This window comes from Blennius ocellaris, assembly GCF_963422515.1.
Source record: "Blennius ocellaris genome assembly, chromosome: 1".
Taxonomy (NCBI): domain Eukaryota; kingdom Metazoa; phylum Chordata; class Actinopteri; order Blenniiformes; family Blenniidae; genus Blennius; species Blennius ocellaris.
This window is the reverse complement of record NC_137650.1, coordinates 12,321,024-12,342,716: the sequence shown is the minus strand read 5'-3', so window position 1 is coordinate 12,342,716 and position 21,693 is coordinate 12,321,024. Positions and strand designations below refer to the sequence as shown.

The 21,693-nt window shown below is 42.7% G+C and overlaps 1 protein-coding gene across 1 annotated transcript in view; it reads right to left on the bottom strand.

The window, feature by feature from the left end:
- The window catches only part of LOC308148919 (A-kinase anchor protein 13), a gene marked incomplete at its 3' end in the record, with an annotated part of 57,302 nt that overhangs the window by 11,354 nt on the left and 24,255 nt on the right, over positions 1-21,693 (bottom strand). Inside the window, exons 3-5 of the mRNA XM_080520490.1 lie at positions 9,888-10,041; positions 4,113-4,267; positions 3,444-3,615 (exon numbers count right to left, since the gene is read on the bottom strand). Of these exons, the coding sequence (XP_080376616.1) occupies positions 3,444-3,615; positions 4,113-4,267; positions 9,888-10,041 (481 nt within the window). The remainder of the gene's footprint in view (positions 1-3,443; positions 3,616-4,112; positions 4,268-9,887; positions 10,042-21,693) is intronic.

Genomic DNA, 21,693 nt, shown 5'->3' with positions numbered 1-21,693 from the left:
CAGCTGGCAGACGTGCTGAGGGACAGTCTCTCAGAAAGAGTTTTACATTGACCTACATATGTCACAACAGTCTCCCATACGGCGGAGCAATCTGTGAGCATCTTATCTTCTCCACCTCTACAAATCGCATCAGGTCACTTTCAGAGGATTTGATGATTTCAAATGTAATAGCGTTCTTGTAGCGGCGTGTCAGGTGGGAATTGTTAACCATTTCCAACGCCGCGCGCAATTTTTCCAGGTGAAGTGAATTTCCCCGACAACAATAAATGGCCGGCCGCGGCGAGAGCGGCGTGAAGGATGACTGAGATAAACCGCCGTCACCTCCACCTACGGCCCGCCGCCATCCATCATCTGACAGATCTGATAAATGGAGGGCAGAGTTGCACTCTTCTCCCCTCGCTGCAGTTCGCCGCGGCTGAACGTCTTGTACTGAAGCGGTGACATATTGTGAAGCGCAGCCTATTAGAGCGCACATCACTCAGTGCGGCTCGCAGCCGCCTTCCACATCAACACTGTGACAACTGAGTTCAATGCAAAGGACCCTGCCAGTGTGCGTGTGTGCGAGTCCATCCTTAAAATAACAAGTGGATGTCATCCAATACGGCGGGAGGGAGGCGCCTGCTGGAAATACGACATGCTGGCGTTCTTTTTAAAACGCCACTATAAAAAGGCAAATCAAGCTATGCCTAACTATCGGTCCAACACCCACAAGTTGAACCAGAAGCTGTTATCTTGGAAATAGCCAGCGGCGGCTGCTTTAACTGCTCACAAAAGTCTTGTTTGTGCTCGTTCACAAAGAGCAATTACATCGCCTGGTTTATCTTCCACATCAGCTTTAACTCGTTACAGTCATCAGAGTCGATGGCTGGAGAAAATGGGCACGTTCATTTTAATAAAAATCTATGTTTGTTTGCTACGACTGCGGCTGTTTCTCAAAACACGAACTGTGCCGTCGGCGCCGCGATCCCCCCTGCACGGATTCCTCACATTAAGAGAAGAGTTTCAGAGACAGAAGCCAAGAACATCACTGTGCGACTGTCACTGGATGAAGATGCGGAGGACGAGGAGGCGTCAAACAAAGCTCAACAAAAGAATAATAAGAAAAGAGGTCTGCAACCACATTTTTGTGTATCGATAGTATATAAACTGTAGCTACAATATATAATATAATTTTAAAGGGGAAAAAATACAATAAAGTATTAAGTTTGATATGCATAACAATGCCAAACTGTGGGTGTGTGAACGGCACGAGCCGGGGTTTTACAATTTCCCCACTCTGGGACTCGTGTTCAAAAAAAACTGTTTTCACGCTTCTATACCACTGCCTCATGTGGACGACAGGCCAAAAACAGCTCGTTCAGGTTCACCGGTTTCATCGTGTTGACGGACCCTTAAACACTTTACTGGATTCACCCGTTTTAAACATTTCACTTGTTTTAATTGAGTCATTTATTCATTCACTGAGCTTGTTACTTATCATTAAAACTTAAAAACTAAACGCTTTCCTGTGTTCTTTTTCTATTTGAGTTGAGTTGAGTTTGAGGTATTTTAGCCATTATAAAACATTCCAGCTGCTTCTTTTGTTTTCTTTGTTGTAGTTTTCTTGCAATTTTATTTATTTTTATTAATTTTGTTTTAGCAGCTTTATATATTTTACTTATTTCAGTCCTTTTCAGACAGGAAATACGAGCTCCCGTGAACGAGGAAAGAGAAAAAACAAAACAAAACAGATAAATAGATGTACTACAGAGGGGGTAATGAGCCACATCTTGCCGAACTCTGAGTTCAAGCGGTACATGAGTGGATGAATTCATCTGGTCCAAGCAGCCAGAACGGCCTTCTGGAAAACCTGAAAAGCTACTCATATATGCTCACACTTTATCTAATTAAGGGTCATGAGAGATTTGAGCTTTGCCGAGGTCTTCTATAGTCTATATTTTACAGTTATGTTTTGTTTTTATTTCCACTTTCAATTAATTCAATGTCAACATCCCTTGTTTGACTTGTCATAAAATAACTTTATTTTTCAGTTCTTTGATTACCAACTCATTTTGCAGGATAAAAAAAAAAAGTTTTAAGCTCTTATTCATCTTTATTAACTTGTTGGATTCAACTTGTTGTGTGCATTGATCATTTGCTTATAGACAACAGTGCTTGAGCGACTGACCAGTGAGAACCAACCAGTTCTTGCTGGTCCAATCAGTGACTCAAAGTGGCTCAGGCTAAGAAAACTCTCCCCTTGTTGCACACAGGGGTTTTTCACTAGCATTACAGAAGTTGGTTTGCTGCTTCCACGAACTAGAAGTCGCCCATCGATCCGTCAGGATTTCATGGGGCAAGAAACAATCCCAGCTCAGGGTAAAGCCTGGGAAAGCGTGGACCTTCCAGCTGTGAGATTAACATGCTAACCATTACAACACCGTGGTAAAGGAGTCAACACATTTCTTCAATAATGATCGCTGGCAGGATCCAACAGCAGATGGATACTGTGTATTTGGTCATCTCAACAGGTGAGCTGCCACATGGGAACAGCGTTTTTGTGCAAAAGTAAAACCACTTCCCTTGCCTTCTTTTTAAGTACTCAGCAAATCCACCCTGGGAACAGCAATGCACCATGGTCCGGGCACATGTGGCTCTTGAAGGAAATTCAATTGATTTACTTGATATTACACAATAAACACATATGCGATTGATTAAGTGCATCAGCAGAGCTCCTTGGATCCATGTGCCAAGATAATTGGCCATTATAATCATGAAAGTGGACTTTGAAACACTGAAATGACAAAGAAGCCTAATGGTCAGACAGAAGTGGTTCCCTGATGTTATTTCTGTCCCAGAAGCTCTGTTAAATCAGTAGAAACTTTCAGAATGGAGGGCAACTCCCACATTCACACTATGACGTGATGTAAAATGTGTTCAGTTCCACTCTGCCGCAGTAATGGAGGCGGTGCTCAAGAAAGAGAGAGAGAGAGAGAGAGAGAGAGCCACAAATAAATCAACTTGCCAGATCTGTCTATAAATGTAGAGTTTAAACAAAAGCCACCTACACTGCCACACTACAAAGCACACGTACAACATTGCAACCATTGTTTGCCTCATAAATGTATGCATAAGTTGCAGTGTGGGAAGTGTGTAACAAATTGTTGTTTTGACATTTAAGTGATGTTTTGTTTGTTGTTGTTTTTTTTTGGGGGGGGGTTTCCCTTTAAAGCTGAAACACAATGATGGGGCTGATGGGAGGTGAATGGCTGTACGGTCAGCACTGTAAAAGGCAAACAAACAGAGGTGCTGCGTGTATCATTATGCGGCGTGTGACTGTAATCTGTCAGTGTGTTTCTGCAGCAGAGCAAGAGACGCGCTGTCTGACTCTGACATTTTACTGTGTGAGGAAATGACAGCTTCCAAACATCACCCCCCCACCCCGTCTGCCCCCGCAGCCTCACCGGTGCTGTTGGTCCATTTGTTTCCCAGTAAGCTCCATCCTGGAGGCAGCGTCAGGTGATGCAAGGCCAGCGCCAGGTTCTCGTCCAGCCGCTCACACTCCTGCAGAGGAATCTGACACTCGTCCAGCATGAGAGCCCCGTCCAGGCCGTCGGTCCGGCCCGCCGTGCTCACCTGACGGGGCACGCAGATGAATGCAGATGAGTAAAAAAAAAAAACACAAAAAAAAACGATTGCAGTGGAGAGGAGGGGCTCAGTCTGATATGAGCATTAACGTGAAAGGAGTTCACTCGAAGGCTACAACAAAACAAATTATCTTCAGATTTAAAAAGTGAAAAATGTTCCATTAGGAGCTTTAAATCGGAGTGCTCGAGAATGTTATTTTATCTTGTCCTCCTCCCTGGAAAAGCAAACAAAATTAAATTTGTATGGGATGATGAATTGTGCAGAAAAGAAATCATTAATTGAATACCAAGGCCTGTGAAACATTAGGCCTTGTCAGGGAGGAAACAAAAACACAGCGATATATTTAGCCTTTGCTGTCACTTGGCCTGCATGGCAGCAGGATCTGTAACACTGCAGCTTCTTCTTTTTTCTTTTTTTTTTTGGTCTGGTTTTACTGTGGGCCTTGGGAATGGAAAAAAAAAAAAAAGACTTGTCTTGTTGCTCACCAGGAACTGAGCCATGTCAAAGGCCAGGTCTTGCACAAAGCTGAATCGATGCTCGGCCAATGGGGCCACACCATCCAGCGGGGACTTCTCTTCCTCTGGGATTCCTCGGGTGACTGAACACAAGGTGACCGACACCACCTCGCAGCAGTCATGAGCTGCAAGACGGAGAAGAGTTACAATGGAGGAGGAGGAGGAAGGATGGATGGATGCCCTGCTGGTGGCGAGAAAGAAGTGAGCAGCATCAATCACATATTGTTCATTATCGGTCTGTTTAAGCAAAATGGTGAAAACATTGTTGATGGTAATCGGAGCCAGTGAAACGCTACTTGCTCGCAAGGTGGAACTTCTCAAAAATGCTCTGAAACCGCAACCCTAAATAGTTCTTCTGCACATGCTCAGTCGATGGACAATACCAGCAATGTTTTCCTCCAGAGTGTCACGACTCCCAAGCACTGGTATCCAAGGAAGGGTTCCAAGTTGCTTTCAAAGTTTACGGAAGTTGTAAAAAGAGTTTCTTTGGAGTTGAAATTTCTAGTTTGAACTTAACATATTTGAAATCTGAGTTGAGATTTTATCACCATTGCACTATGAGAACATGTTCACTATCTGTTTTAATAGCTTTTCTTTTTTTTAAGCACTTCCAAGGTTTTTTAAACCACTTCAATGACTTTTATAATATTTACATTTTACTCTACTTGAACAACTTTCCTAAAGACCTCACATAAATTCTGTAAATTCAGTGATTATCATCTGCTTTGGCATGACCAATTTTTGTGAGTCTTAAACTTTTGTGAAATCAATGTAGCACTGTTTGTTTACACTACATCAAGTCATGACACTCATAATCTGGGTTTAGCCACAATTTCACACTGAAAAAAGACCTGCAAACTTTGAGTCCCATGTACAACGATCATTCAGCATGGTGAAACAAATACTACATATAACATGACATGATTTTTACAATGAAGGACAAATATATCTGTGTGTCTCAGTCGAGATCATTGTATTCATTTGTGTATAATATAGCACAAAATTAATCTGGTAAAAAAAATTTTTTGATTTTCACTTTAAATGCAGCTAATAAAGCATACAAACGAATATTTCCAACTCTAAACCCACATTTGCAGGTTGTCTTCTTTATCATGAAACTCATGAAGTATGCATTTGTAATATTCAGTTTAACTCGCTCAATTGCAGGTTGTTATTCACAACGGCTCACACTAAACCCAGAGAATCACTGATGTCATCAACTGATTTTTTTTCTTGGGGACAGCCATTACATGATGTTCCTTATTAACAACTCAATTATAGGTGTAAAACCCGAGTTTTGATAATTATTTCCAGAACTCTTGACGGTCTGTACGCACATCCATCAATCTGCCAATCTTATTTCAAAAAATTCATTTTACAAGTCATTATGTAATTCTATCATAGGTGTCACTCGTGTTTGTACATTGTTTTTGTTTGCTCCTTAGTCATGCCTTTTTGAATTTTCCCCTCGGGGAGGAACAGATACTTTGCACAGCTGATTGGTTCAGAATATCCTCAGTCAATGTGAGCTGGCTTTTTAGGAATGTAGTATAGCACGCATGAACCCGTACAGACACTCACAAGGTACATGAACTCCCCTACACACGTCAAACACATGAAAAAACATGTACATGTGTTGTGTTCTTTACTTCTACGACTTTGCAGTCGTACACCATATCCTACACGCAGCATCAGATAACGGCAGCATCGATATGTGCACAGCTGCAATGCACTGATGCATGTGAAATGATATGATACTGAGTAGAACTCCCAACAGGCCCATCATTTTTTTAAGCATCTGCCATCCTCATTCATAACCATGACTGATAGCAGCCATGCACATTGGTGCAGTAAAGTGCAGCCACTTGGACTCATGCATGAAATGTTAAAGGGTCATATTATGCGAAATGTACCTCCCAATGGTTTTCCAACAGTAATATGCGTCCCAATACCTGGGAATGATGTGAAGAAGATCTGTCATCTCCCCCCCCCCCCCGACTTCTTTCAATTTTTAAAAAGTGAGTTGCTCCAATGAGCAAATTAGAACTCCAACCCAAAATAGTGTCATCGGGGGTTTAACCAATCAAAATCACGGTAGGCCCTCCCTTTGACTCCTCCCACAATTAGGCAGCTCTGCTCTGGCACATGGCACCAAGAGAGGAAGTACTTCCTCCTCCTCCCAAGATGGACATGTGTGGGCGGAGCCAGTCTAGCTCACACAGACACAGCAGATTCTGAACGCAGCTCATATGATCCAATATTGAAATGGATGGAAATCAAGGAAAAGCTGGATTTGGGGCAATAAACTTTGAATGTTGGACCAACGAGGCCCATGTGAAATTGTTGAAAAGCTGTATAATACGACCCCTTAAAACTCAGGACACACTATTGGGTAAAGAAAAAGGAGAAGAAAAAAAACACAAGATAATTTGGACTTGCACAAGTTTTACAATGTTTCGACTGTATATTGTAGAAGAGTTACTGGTTCATTAAACAGTCAGGGTTAGGGTATTATTTTACTGACAAAGACCAGAGGCAGTGTCGCAGCACTCTGAACTGAGGCCCCGTTTGCAAACATTTTTGTTATTGTCCATCTACACACACATGCAGAAGAACTATTTACTATGGCTGTGGTGTTCATGCACAGTAGCAATGTTTCAGAAAAGTTGCATTTTCCCACATTTCCACAGAGGCGGGAGTTGGAGTAGGTTCAGAAATGTCATCTTAGGAGCTGTTCTCAAATAAAGCCATTGAAAGCGATGAGAGACGTACGCATGAATTTACTCCCCTCACAAAGGACAAAAGGGATCTGGAAGTGAAATCCCTGCATGTCCGACGGCCACAGGTCGGCTCGATAAATGTTAATGCCGATGTGCTTTGCGAGGGGGGGGGCACCTCAGTCCAAGTCCAAAGAGACGTTCAGTGAGTCTGCGGCCGTTTTTCCCAGGCACCTGAGATATGTATCCCTCGACCTTCTGGTCGGTCACAAGCTGGGTCCTCTGGAGCTCCGAGCCGCCTGACGGAGGAGGCACTGAAGCAGAGCTAATCTGCTAGTGGAGAGTAACTCCCTCCTCCGCATCCCCCCCCCCCCCCCCTTAGACGAGTGTAATTCAGTCGAGTTCTTAACAAGATAACAGTTTATCATGTTCTGCTTCGTTTTGTTTTGTTTTTTCTCCCGTCTTGTCTGGAAGGCAGACAGGCACTTGAGGAGAACAACAGGTTCAACAGTAGCTTCAAAGATCACATGTACGCTTTCTCACATTTCTCAAACACACACACCTGCGATCCACGGAGAGACATCTATACAGTATATATGCGTTTTGTCAGAGATGCCTCTTGATGCTCATTGATCCCGCTCACAGCGAGTATCTCCCAGAAGGAGCGAGGGGAATGATGAATGAACCCTGATCTCTCTCTCGCGCTCTCTCTCTCTCGCTCGCTCTCTCAAACACAACATTAGTTTTAAAAATCACGGCAGGAATAGCCCATGATTAATCGTTTTTTACTTTCTACCATGGTAATAATAACTCTTGACTTCCAAGTGCTTTCTGAGATGTCAGAGCGGAAGAACACCCTCATGTTCACAAATGAAATGGCTGTTTGGATTATTTTTACAGTGGCTTCACACTTGTCCTTATTAATTAGAGCTCTCTCGTGTGAGGGATTTTCAGGAGTAAGTATGCTCGAGCCAGTTATTGGTGATAATCTTTTCATCTTTTTTTGGAAGAGTAATAGCAGCACTCTCATGATTGAATCCTGTTACATGTGGTCATAAACACTGTAGACATAAAAAATACAAGATTGTACAAGTGCAAGGAAACAAAATTTCTCACTCTTGAATGGTCATGTGACAATGATTATTCGCAGCAAGTATTTTCACAATCCTCACTTAAGAATTCTGTACTAAAGGAAGCAGTAACATATGAGGTGAAGCTACGACACCTGCCACTAGATTCCTCACTGGCTACACCCCAAAACGGTATTCAGCAAGGCGAACATCAAACAATCTGTCAAAGTCTTCCATTTGCTGCCAAAGCAGCTCTGACTCATAGAGGCATGGTCTACAATCACACCTCTGAAGATGGGCTGTGGTATCTGGCACCAAGATGTTAACATCAGACGCTAAAAGTCCCCGATGTGGCGAGGTGGAGTTTCCATTGGACCAGAAGTGTCGGTGAGCCTTGACCAGCAACCACCCGGTTTACAGCGCTTTTGTTGTTGTTGTTTCTCGGACCACCAGACTGGCAGAACACCCCAGCTGCAGTTTTGGAGATGCTCCGGTCCAGTCGTCAAGCTGTCACAACTTGACCTCAGTCAGTGTCTCAAATTCTTACGCGACGCGTGATTTGGATGTTCGTTTACTTCACATCGCAACCACTGAAAACGCAACTTTTTGACAATGGGGACATTTGTGTGAGTGCATGTGTCTGTATTTTCATTACAAACATTTTTTTTAAATATCCAACAGCACCAACTCATGGCCTGGCATGCTAATGACATCGTTTCTAGCCTTTCAGCATTTACTGTGTGAACGGACATCATTTTCAAAACGTCGCTGTGTAATAATGAAACACAAAGTCTCGTATAAACACAGCATTGCTTTTACAAAAGTTTCGGCTTGTAATACATAATCTTTGAGGACGAGATGTCCACTCGCTGCCTAATAAGACTCCACACAATAACAGGTGGTATGAAAAACAGACAAATCAGTGTTATTTATACTTCAGCTGTCTGTGGTCATAATGCTATGGCAAAGTAAAAAATATATACAGTATTCAGGTTTTCCATACAAGAGAGATACACCTTTTTAAACCCAAGATGTACATCAAGAGTTATAAGTAATATAAATTGCTACCTATTACAAACTTCCTGAATATTTTGAGTTCTCCGAATGCTGCCAGGCACAATGAATGTCCAAATGACTGTCTCAAAGTTTGGTTGCTAGATTCCAAATTGTCAAAAAGTCCCCTCCAGTTACCTGAGCTCCCATGATGAAATCTGAGTATGTAGGCATCTATACCATCAAGAAATCCTCCTGGGAGAGATTAGCATTGTGTAATTGGATGACTTGTTCTGCCACTTCTCTCCTCTGTTAGTGTTATATGATCCACTGCAAACATGGGCAGTATGCTGGTTTCAGTACAGGGCTTTTCATAAATGCCTTCATGTACAATTTATTGTGTCAAACCAAATAAATTCTAAGGTTCCCTGACATATCTTGTTAATAAACACACTCCGAAGAAGGATGATCTCATTTTCCAGAGGACTGACTGGTCCGAGGGTGGTGCCCTCACAAGAGTTCTTTTTTTTTTTTCTTTCTCTCTCCAACACACCGAGGCCCAGGGCCGGTTGTTTGCAGCTTACCATAATGATCTCTCCAGGTTGAAAGAGAAACACCTTCGTGACACTGAAGAGCCTTTAGGCTCAACATACTGCATCTCCCCGGCTCACTAATCTCACTTTGTAGTGCAGCTCTCAGGTCTGAAGACCTCGGCTTTGGCTGGGGATTGTACATGACTGCTTTATGTTTGGAGTTGATTCTCTGATATTCGGCCCCCTCTTTTGTAGAGGTTGACTTCTGGGCGACAAAAGAGCTCTACAGTCAGTAAACATGGATGTTCACCAAAACAACATTAAAGGATGTATTAAAACGTGTAGCTTAAGCTGCCTTTTCAGCAGGTCTGTTAGAAGCGACAGGGAAGTCATGGGAGGGGGAAGCTGTGTGTGTGTGTGGGGGGCGCTTACCGGGACACAGCGCCTGCAAGGTGTCATGGCTGCTCCTCAGGGTGCTGGTCAGGTGCCTCTGTGTGCTGCCGGCGAACAGCAGGAAGTAGTCCACGCCCTCCGAGTCCGCAGCCAGCTCCTCATCTGTGAGCTGCACTGTGATAACACAATGACCCTGCAGACGGAGGCGGACAGAAAGAAGGAAGAGCCCAGTGAGGAAAACATGCTTCAGGAGCTGAAGGAAAAACCCCACTGACCTTTAGCAGCACGAAGGTGGTGGAAATAACTGGTTGTGTCCAGTTGTGATCACATCATATATATATTTGTTCAACATATACATATTACTAGTTAACCCTCAGTATCACTCATGACAGGGTTCATGTTTCAAAAATGAGAGAAAAAGAGTGCCTTTTGTCAGCCGGGTAGAGGAGTGAACTATACAGTTGAGCTCATTAGGAACCCATCTTGCCATTTTATATTACATAAATAATGTTCATTATAAAAGGTGGCCAAGGTGATACATTTAAATAACCAAAAGCATAAATTCTCAAAGCTGATGCAGCTGCAGTCAAAAAGAGTATGAGGCTAGTGTCAAATTACATCCTGCTTTTGATCCTACAGACTTTGTGCTGTTAAAGGGGGTGTGTGTTAAAGAGTGCCAAGCAGATAAAAAGCTGACTTCAGATCTCAGGGAGTGGTTTTGCTCCAGACAAAACATGGAACTTTTTTTTTTTTTAACCCCTGAAGTAAAGCTACCACTCCAGCGATGACAAACATGACCACACAGAGTTCACCCTGCAGAACTTAGTTGTCCAAATAAAAAAAAAAAGAGCAGACTTTTAAAAAAAATCAAAAAACCATGTATGTGAAGATGCAAGTTTGAAAAGATTTCCCAGTGAAATTCCATCACAAATGGAACCAAACTTTTTACTGATTGGCTGGCAGGTCATCACTGTCCAACAGAAGTTGCTCAGTAGCTCAATAAATACTGAATCATGTTTTCACAATTGTGTTTGATATCTTCTATAAGCGTTCAAGATAGATTAGGTAGAGCATTCTCCTGTACAATCTTTACCATCCGTACTCAATATGCCCTTTGTAGTGTATAGATGGAAAACATGTCTGAACCACATGAATTTAATCAAAGGACAGAATTAATATTAATGAGCATATATATTGACACAAGATGTTACTGATTTGAATGTAAATCAGACTCAGATTTGGTCCATGGACTCCCTGAATTATAGCTCCTTTCCAGTTACAGTGATTTGACATATCCTCCGGCACCGAGTTGACCGTCTTGAGCCACAAGTCAATGATAAATAAAGTATACATGATTTGTAGAATGCAGGGATTGTGAAATGCAAACATTTTTTAACGGACACCGGTCCAGTAATCGTGCAGTTTTTACTAGATCGAAGCACATTTTACTGGGCCGAAGCAAAGTTTGATCAAAATATTTGGTTTTTATATGAGGCTGTAATAAACTCTTCTCTACAGTAAAGTATGAAATGTACGAATGTATGCATGTATTCTCTCAAAATGCAACTTGAAGTTAGTTAGTATAGGGTCAGAAAAGGAAACTACAAACTATTTTTATTCCATTTGGAATTAAAACCTCAGAATCATTTTATTAATCCCTGGAGAAATTCTTTAGCAAAGCAGCACCAACAGAATGTTTCCAGGACAAATGACTGGGACTATTTTCAGGGACTTTAGCGTGAAGTCGGCCATGTATTCGGCCACGACACTGCTTTCAAGAGGATATTAACCGGACCAAGCGCATTTTTATCGGTAATAACCGGCTGTCCTACATATTTCGTGATCACTGAGAATGGTAAATAAGCATTGTGGGAACCCCGCAATACAGAACTGCGTGAAAACTGTGGAGGTAAAAAAAAAACAAGCACTGTATTTTCCGGATGATAAGCTACTACTTTTTTCCAACGCTTTGAACCCTACGGCTTATAACACGATGCGCATAATTTATGGATTTTTACGGGTTAATGGGCTTCATGCCACCAAATTCTATTTCCGCATGTAGATACATGCTGTTTTTAGCACCTCTGCTTCTCCAAAACCTGACTTAAAAGTGACATTTCTGCTCTTGGTGAGCTCGTCTTGTGCTGCTTCCTGTGGTCCGGGACTCCAGCAGCTGACTGCCGTGAATGTTGCCTTCAGGTGCATCATGTAAACTGGCATGCTGAGGAATCTTCCTTCTCAGAATCACAATCAGCAATTAACCCCGTGTTCCTGCAGTGAAATTATTGTCCTATTACAACGTGGACACCTGCGGCTTATCGTCAAATGCGGCTTATATGTGGGGGGGGGTTTTTTGGGGGGGGGGTTGTTAAATTTTGCAGGTAGCAGCTTACATTCAGGTGCAGGAAAATCCGATACATGACAACCGATCGAGATGTTAAACAAGGGGTTATTTTTGTCCCTAAAGTTGTAGAAATATATTCTAGTACTTTTCTAAAATATGAAACAATGGCTTAAAAATAAGCATAACAGACGCTCTTTAACTAAGTGTTTCACAGAGTTTGTTTGCGTTCATTAAAATTCAACTTGGCCGATCCTATAAAAAGCAGACGGCTGAGAATAACTGCAGATGAGCGGAGAATGCATCTGGATGTGCTTTAATGTCCCCTGCGTCCTACGCATGCCTCTAAGAACACAAAGGCGTCTCTGATACCTTTCAAAACGGGCGAGACACTGAGTGTGTGGAGCATGACAAACCCTGATATCTAACAATTTTTGCTTTTAAGGTCCACAAGAGAGGCAAACAGGAGCAGAGCAAACCTCACTGAATCCCTTTGACTTCACAGTATAAGTCTGGAGCTTTATCTGCTTAACCATGGATGAAATCAAACGTTTTCAAATCGAATCAAGACAGTGGAATTTAATCGCAGCTGGCCACTTTATTTAGATGAGGCAGATCGCCATGTTGGAAACCAGAGCTTAACTGTGAAACCATGATGAGCTTCTACGACTGCCTCCAATTAGAACTGCCGACGTTTAGCTGAGGTGAAAATGCAACACCTCACAACCGCTAACAAACGGAGAGGCAGAAACGAAGCTGGACTTCCTGCAGCAACAGTCAGTCAGTCAGAAACAAGTGAAAGAAATGAATTGGACATTGTACTTGCATGGAAATCATGCACCATGACAACATCAGCAATAATCATGGATGCGAGAGCGCCTGCTAAATGTTCCCAAAGTGTGGGGCAGACTCCTTCAGGGTCGCCAGAGAGCTTCAGGGAAGCTGGTGTTTGGTTAAATTGAAATAAATACATGAGAGGAAACCTGTCGTCAATGTATCTTCCACACATCTCTATGAAAATGTATAGTGGCATGGAGGCTGCAGCCAATCTCAAACGACTGTGGGCCAAGGCAGTAGACAATGATCGACTGGAAAATGAATAGTTTTTTTAGTTTTTGTTCCAGAGAAGATGCAGACTAAGAATGAAATATTAACATATCCTTCTAACCAACATTAAGAGGGTTACACTTTTTAAAGTCTGGAGGGTAAAAGTACAACTTTGTGAAGTGAAAAGCACTCAATCAAAGATTATTACTAGGTCAAGGCATTTGCGCTGTGTGTGCGCGCGTGCGTGTGTGCGTGTGCGTGTGCGTGTGCGTGTGTGTGTGTGTGTGTGTGTGTGTGTGTGTGTGTGTGTGTGTGTGTGTGTGTGTGTGTGTGTGTGAGAGAGAAATGTGGTTCAAGCTCATCTTCCTACACTGTGAAAACACCAGTGCCACAGAAATGGATTAAATGGCTGTAACACTGCGAGATAGGTCAATTTATAAATTTGCTGCAGTCGCTGTGACCTGCATACAAAGCTGTTATTTTGAAAAAATGATTTCACAGGAAAATGTTTGTGGACTCGGAATGTTATTATTCTCGATCTATAATAGTAAGATTCAATTTCTTTAGGCTGTTTTGGGTTGGGGGTTTTTTTGTGTATAAAAACAGACTTGTTTGTTGTGACTGCAGTCAAATGCTACACAGATTTGAAGCATAACTTTAGGATCCAATCACTTCCTTCAAAATCACCAAATCAATCACCAAAGGGGAAAAAAAGGATGAACTATGATGCCATTTATAAAAGGAAAAAAAAAGGTGAAATCATTCTGCTGTTATGTGCACTATATGTGCCATTGCAGAGAGGAGTACAGGCAAAGCTCTCGAGGGAGATTCATCGCAATTTGCATATAATGTGGTGGTTTCAAGGCAATAAAGGAAGAAAAACTCCACCTGACTTTAGCTCATATCTTTCCCCAGCTCTCTGGTGCTTACAGGACAATATGTGTCCGACCGCTGCACAAATATTCAAACATTCAAGAGTGCACAAAGATTGCACTCAGTCTGCTCAGCGTTACAATCAGGACGTCTGGAGCCTTGTGGGGAGTTGTGTGGTGTCGTCTGAGGACAGAGCGAGGCGGAGGATGGAGAGAGGCAAACCAAAAAAAATAGGGGTATTGTTCAAAAAATTTGCCATTTTCCACTGGAGGACTCGCAGCGTGTTGACACCGAGGAGGGATAATGGGGACATTTCATCCTACTTAATGTCGCAATCTCTTCACGGGCCTGGTCCGACTGCAGCGGCCTGGACCGGTTTAAAGGCGCTCCTCGGCTCTCTTAAAAAAAAAAGGCGTAGCCTCAAGGCGTTATTACTCAGAGGGCGAGGCCCATCGGCAGCGTCAGGATCGGGAGGTCCTCGCTTGGCATGCGTGGCGGCGGCTGAACAATGCGGGGGGCAGTGCTGGTTGGGTGGGTGAGGGGGATTGTTTTTGTTCAAAGACAGCCAGAGGGCAGGGAAAACTGTCCGCGGTCACCTTCTGAGAGGCGGACCTGAACACAGGGCCTTCGCAAAGTGTGGAGGACGCGGGCGTTGCTATGCACGGAGAGTACCGGCTTTAACAAGCGGAGCGGAGGCACACAAGTAAATGAGTTGTGGATGGGTGGAAGCCAGGAGGCATGACATTCTCTCCATTAAAAACTCATCTCTTATCCAGGGGCCCAGATTGGAAATTAGGCCTTGTGCTGCAAGTGAGTGGATTGCTACCACCAGTGGATTTGCAAGCCTGTAGTCCGATGTGACAATGAAAACGTATTAGTGTGAAATAAGTTTCACATTCTCCCGTCGAACAAAAGAAGAAATGGGGTTTTCTCTGCACTGCTGAAGGCGGGTGGCAAATGACCTCAGAAACCTGTCGAATGTGGCAGCTTAGCTTTTTCTCAGCAGCTCAGCAAAAGTGTGATTTCCCCCCCAAAATCAAGAGGTAGCCATCATAAATACAAAATTTAAAAAAAAGACTGCAGATCGTTTCAAAATGAAAGCAACATGCCAGTTGAAACTGATGTAGAGCCGAGAGACCGGGGGAGCAAATCAACTGAATCAGATCATTGTCACTCATTTTGGAGGCAAACGGCAGGAGGTGGTGGGTAGGGGCGGGGGGGGAGGGGGGGGCAGAGCGATGCCAAACATCTGCTGCAGACGGCAGGAAGCACAGCTGCACGCAGCGACCTTTGTGAACCGTGCAAATAAGGGCACGTACGTCGAACCCGTCGCTGCTGACGTTCGGTCTAATCAGAACAATAATAACAACAACAAAAAAAGAGTAATTCTCAGTTAATCTAATGCACACAGCTCCATTCACAAAAACAAACCGGCAGTTTAAAAAAAAAAAAAAAAAAGGGTCTGCGCGATACGAGAGGATGTCTTTCAGCCTCGCCGTATGACTGTGCTCTCCGCTGGTTAGAAGTACTTAACAATGTGACCTGCTGAGGTATTGACCTGCTAATCATGAAGCTTCAACAGGGAATAGGGAGCTTTTAAGCAGCATCAAAAGCACAGCTGGGGGCTATGAACCCACCCCCTCCTCTTTTTAAACATGCATGTGTAAGTGTAGCCCCATATTTATTTATTTTTTTTTACACTTCCTGCTGCTGTGTGGGTTTCTAATATTCAGGTTGAGTAGCAGCTGGATCTTGGAACAATGCATACTGCTTGGAGTGCGCCACAATTACTGTTTTGGACGGTGATTTTACATTGTTGTTTCAAGTCGGCCCAATTGAGTGAAAAACAAGTCGACTATGAGCCGTTTACTTTCAGTGAAAACGCAAAACATTCAATTGTGTTTTGCGTGTCTTGGTTTGCACGACAACCGTGCTCAGAGTCACTGAAGACACGTCCCGATCAGCTTCAATCAATGACAGACAGCACTTGTTTGCCTATTAAACACAGTAAAACTGCTAACAATAAAGAGAACGGAGTGTCTGTTGCTACACTTTTACTGGGGTCACCATAAGAAAGTCAAGATTTGGCAGATTCTCGTGCGAGACGCCCTTCCTGCTGCAAGTGGGACTCAAACCGAAGTCCCCTACCGTCAAGGTCCAGACGCAATCTGATTTGCCACCAGAGTGATAAATAATTACACAATTAAAAGCAAAAACACTGCTTGAGTCAGCTGCCCAACCACAAAAACAGTTGTATTTCACAAAGTCGTAAAGGTATTAGGGTTCCATTTTTGAATTGAATTGACATGCTCGACTTAAGCTATATAAATCTAGACCATTTACCATTTACCATTTTAAGCACACAAATCTTTATTTGAATGCCACAGATCTAACTTTCTATCTTTCATTCAGCCTTGTTGTAGAAACTGCTGCAACAATACAAACTGGCCCATGGGCAACACGTTAACGATACAGTGTAAAAAACTGCTGTGACACAAAGTTAGAAAGTGTATAGCTGCCCTTGCTTGACAGTACAATTCATTTCTCAAGGGCACCCAGCAGAATAAAGCAACTTTTTAAACACAGTTCACCTCCAAAAATGTGTCGTTTTTATTTTTCAAATCAAATTAGTGTCTACTTCATGCAGAGGGTGATATCCGAAAACACCCATCTTTCATTTCATGAATGCAGCCACGTCTACTGCAGAGACGTTCACCACTTTGAAAGATCCAATGATTTCTGTGATTGAAAAAAAAAGAAAGAAAAAAAAAAGCACGACCCACAAAATGAAATTAGAAAATAAAGATGAAATCAATTGTGAAATGTGAATGAAGTCAGGGTCAGTAACAGAAAAGTCCTGTGTAACAAGAGGTGTCCGGGAACAGAGTTGAGCCTCAGAAGCGTTTGGGAGGCGATCAGAGGCAAAGATACAATGTCAACACCTCAAAGAGCTTTCAATACGACGATGGCCTTCTTTAGACGACCACATTTTCATGTGAAAATGGAAACTTTAGTTGCAATTTGGCTGTTCATTTACACAACAGCGGCGTTTCGAGTCTCTGCAATGGTTGTTTTCATGTAAACACGGCCCATTGGTTGTGAGTGGAAGCTACAACTGGTAACTGAAAAACACCTTACAATACAAATGATAGCTGCACTCAAATGTGATACTGTCAGAAAGTCAATATTGTTCTGCAAGTAAACTCATCATAAAAAGAAAACTTTTGTAGTGTGCCAATTTGAACATATCTTCCATTTATCCAACAGTATGAGATTTTGATCTACTGAAGTGAAAACCAACCACCTTTATCAGATAGAAATAAAGAATTTCTTCCCCACCACAAGGTGGAAGTACTAAAATCTGCCCATGTCATTTTGCCCAGAGAAGTAACTGATGTCGTAATGACAAGAATTTAGACAAATGCAAGCGGACATCCCAGACATTTGAAGGGGAAAAAGAGACTAAATGATTTCCACAGGGACCTTTGCCTGAGTTTCTTAACCTGCTGCCACGGTCATGCATCTTGTGTTAGCCACTGAGCCACTACCTGCTCATTTAATTGTAAGCCACCCTGGCAAACATTGTCCGCAAAGTGCCAGGAATGTAAATAACATGTTTACTCACGGCCAAAACAGTCGAGCCTCTCACAGTTATTGAACGAAAGCTCATTTTGTTAGGAGCACACCCAGGTTGTCCTCTCCAGCACAGAACATACAACCATTTAAAGTCTCTCTGACCAAACTCGTATCGCAGCAACTCGGAGGTCATGGACCTTTCCGCTTCCTTGAAACTGTGTCTACAGTTAGTGATCGAGAAATCGACACTTACAAACCAGGGTTGCCATTTTGACCCACTTCGGGAGTCTCTTAACTGTCTTTCTTTTTTTTTTTTTTTTTTTTTTTTACAAAGCAATTATAGGCTGACTACTTAACCCCTATGAGCTATCTTCCACTGAACTGCTGTGATAAGTGTTGAAACTCTGAAATCTAATGAGGCCTGACAACACGCCTGGTTCCACCGAGAAGTCTGACTGTAAATCACAGATAAGGTTGTCTGGGTGGTTAATGTGTGAGCCGTTCGAGCCTTTAGAGACACACACGCACGCACACTTTATCTAATTTCCTGTGTGCCTTTCACACCTGCTACCGGTGCATCCTCTAAGATGCCCACGTTGAAACAACACCCCCCCCCCCCCCACACACCCTTCATCAAATATGTTCAAAAACATACAAACGCCCTGACAGCACTTGAAGAGGTTTTAGCTTTAATGCTATACTGAAATCACATGTGTGACCATATTCCAGTGTGTAAATAATCAGCCAAGCTCTTATCCATAATATATTAATCACAACAATAAACAGCAATTACGATTTGTTAATGAGTCAATATAACAAAAAAAAAAGGGCACCGTGTATATTTGGATTGTACCCCCCCAACTGACGAGAATTTGAGTGTCTGCGGAAACATCACGTTCAATGACAAGCAGATGTATGAGCCAGATTTAAGCCTCAAAATGAAGCTTTAGGTTTTGTGCGTTCAACATCCTAATGGAGTGACGAGTTTCGACGGACGAATAAGAGCGCAGCCACAGACTTAAGCGTGCAGACAGAACTGCTACGGGGTGTTACCCGTTCAGCTATCTGAAAGTCAAATTGCAGCTGGCATTAAAAAAAAAAAACCTCTCTCACATCCAGAACGTATCTAGATCTAATCCGTTTCCTTCGCAGCTTAAGCCCTCCAATGGGCTTCTCACTTTGGGTTTACTTTCTGCATCGTTTGCCTCTGCTCGGTAACCAATCGGGAAGCCTGTTCGAATGTGAAGTACAAAAGCATAGACCTGTGTTTTCTCAAGTAATACAGCTTTCCAGTTGCCTCGGGGCTCAGAATTCCTAACGTAGATGAAAGTCACTTCCTGACAAGCCAGGGTGGAGAGTCCCAACACGGTGAGCCAGGGAACCGTATGGAAGCGTCCAGTAAAAGTTGTTCTTGCACTGGTTTCTTTCGGGATATAAATCTGAAACGTGTGACTCCATACACACAGGCAACACTGTAGCAGAGATGCAGTGATAAACAATTCAGTCAGCCAAAACTTTCTACAACAATAAAATACTGCTGTGAGGTTGTTGGGTTTTTTTTCTGAGGAGACCGACCTCAAGTAAGTGGGTTTTCCATTACTTTGCTTCACAGCATCAAAAACAGCCTGGAAGTCTAAGTTTGGAGGTGAAGGATAAGAGCATGACTCCAACTGCTTTTTTTATATATTCCCTCAGAGGAGAATGCTGGGCTCTTGCAGGCACAGACTGCAAAGTGTAGACCAACAGCTAATTTCTTAAGAAGCTTCTCAGCTCTGTTGGAAATAATCCCCACAGACTATATGCAAATCACAATCTCAAATCAATGCTGCAGATGTTTCCATGATTTCTCAACTCCAAAGGACTCTATCCACTTCCAACGAGACAACAGTTTGAGAAGATCTGAGCTTTGAGACATGGTCCAGTATCGTGTTGAAATTAAACCTCATGAGATGGTACTTGGAGCTGGTAAAGATATGTTGGAAGGTATAGTGATATTAAGGTCCTTATTTTATTGTGGTTGTGATAAGAACTTATTCCACGTGTGATTAGTCATGTTAGCGCCGTTGTAGAAATACCAGCACTGCAAAGTGTCATGTCAGAGGCTGAGATGTGTTCAGATAATAGCCGAACAGTCCGCTTTGAGCTCAAATAAAGAATAAGAAATAATTATGCAAATTGTGATCCGACCGTCTGAATCTTTAAGCTTAAATGCAGATTTATCAGCCCACTCAACATTTGTTCACTTCAAGTGAACCTGTGTGAACTGCTGCCTCATTTTCCTGCCCTTCGCTACGAGAGATCCCCACCACCCCCCCCCCCCCCCCTCAGACTGGGCTTCTGTGCAAATCTACATCAAGGTTCAATGAGCTGGGCGTTGAGGGACGGTCTTCTGCATAGTGTAATGAGAGGTTATTCGAGTTAGATGTTGAAGCAGTCTACCTATTCTCCTCTGTTCTGACATCCACAAAGTATCCTGCCCCAGAGAACTGCTGTTCACTGGATACTTTTCTATTTTTTTTTTTTTTTTTTTTACAGCGTTCTCCAGCTAACCCAACACTTAGCTGGGCGAGAAAATTACACTCGGTCGACAGTTTGTGAAATACCCCGTTGTTTTGCTCAAACAGGCACACGTTCCAACTCGCTCAATGTGCTTGACCTTCAGCAGGTGATGCTGACCATGTCTATGAAGGAGAACGCACCAGGGTGCTTCTCCTGAATTATTGAATAACTGGGTAACTGCACGAATGAGCAGGTAAACCCAATGTTAAGAGCAGTAAGATTGAGCAGAGGTCCAAAAGCTTAAATGAAATACTCTTGCCATGCTTTTACGAGACGGAATGGAGCGCTCTTTGCTTTATAGCAAGAAGGTTGCAGGTTTGAATACAAGCTGTGCCTTTCTCTGTCGAGCTTGTATGTTTTCTCTATCAAGCGTAGGTTTGATCAGATACTTCGGTTTGTTCCCACAGATGAAAAAGCAAGCACGTAATTGTGTAACTGATGAGCTTAAGTCACCGGTACGTGTAAATGTGATTGTGTGCAGTTGGCCTATAATGGGCTTTGCGTTTCGGACTCATTTGGATAACAACCATAAAATGCCATCTTTTTTTGGAACCGTCTCTTCTAGCAAGTTTTTCGTTCAGATGACAACGAGTTGAAAACGATATAGGTCTCATGTGGGGTCACTAGTGGCTGCTGTGTGAATGTAATACGACCGCCACACTCCACCTTCGACAGGATATAGTAGGAAGGCGGGATGGACGGGTGGACGAAATGGAAAACCGAGGCCGAGCTTTATCGACAATCCCTCCAGAAGTCTCGAATGACGTTCGCAGGTGTCGGCGAGGATTGGTTTCTTTTAAGAGATTATGAGCACAGTCGCACATTTAGATCTGCAACCGTGACCACATACAGTTGTCGGACTTGGACTGGCTAATGCTAATGTATTTATACCTGTACTACTCATTGTGTCCTTGAAAAATTGGCTCACACTGTTGTTTAGATTTAGACTTAGATTTTGGTCTTTATACTTCTATCTTGGCTAACATTCACACGTTTATTTTTTTAATCATTTTTGCATTTCAATCGCGTTTCCTTATTTCAGATGTTTCAGAGCTTTCTCAGTTCCTTTAATAAAAATAAAAAATAAAAAAATAAAAAAAATTAATAAAAAAAGAGCTTTCTCAGTTCCTGCCGTTAGTTCCTGATATGTATGGCTTTCTACCAGTGCGTGGTGTGGCATCTCAGGGCTCTGCTTTTAACGTGTTTTTTTGTTCTTTAAAGCACTTTATGTTGAATTGCGCTTGGATGAAAGGTTGGTCATTAAAAATCACTCAAAATGCCACTGCATGGCAGGCATAAATGTCAACAACATGCATCCCCTCCACCTGAAGCGTCTCCACATGGTGATGGAGCTTCCACCCAAAGGCATTACCTCAAAATCCTGAAAAGAAAACAAAATAGGCCTCAAATAATTAACAGTCAGACTTACTGCTCAACAAATATAGTCAT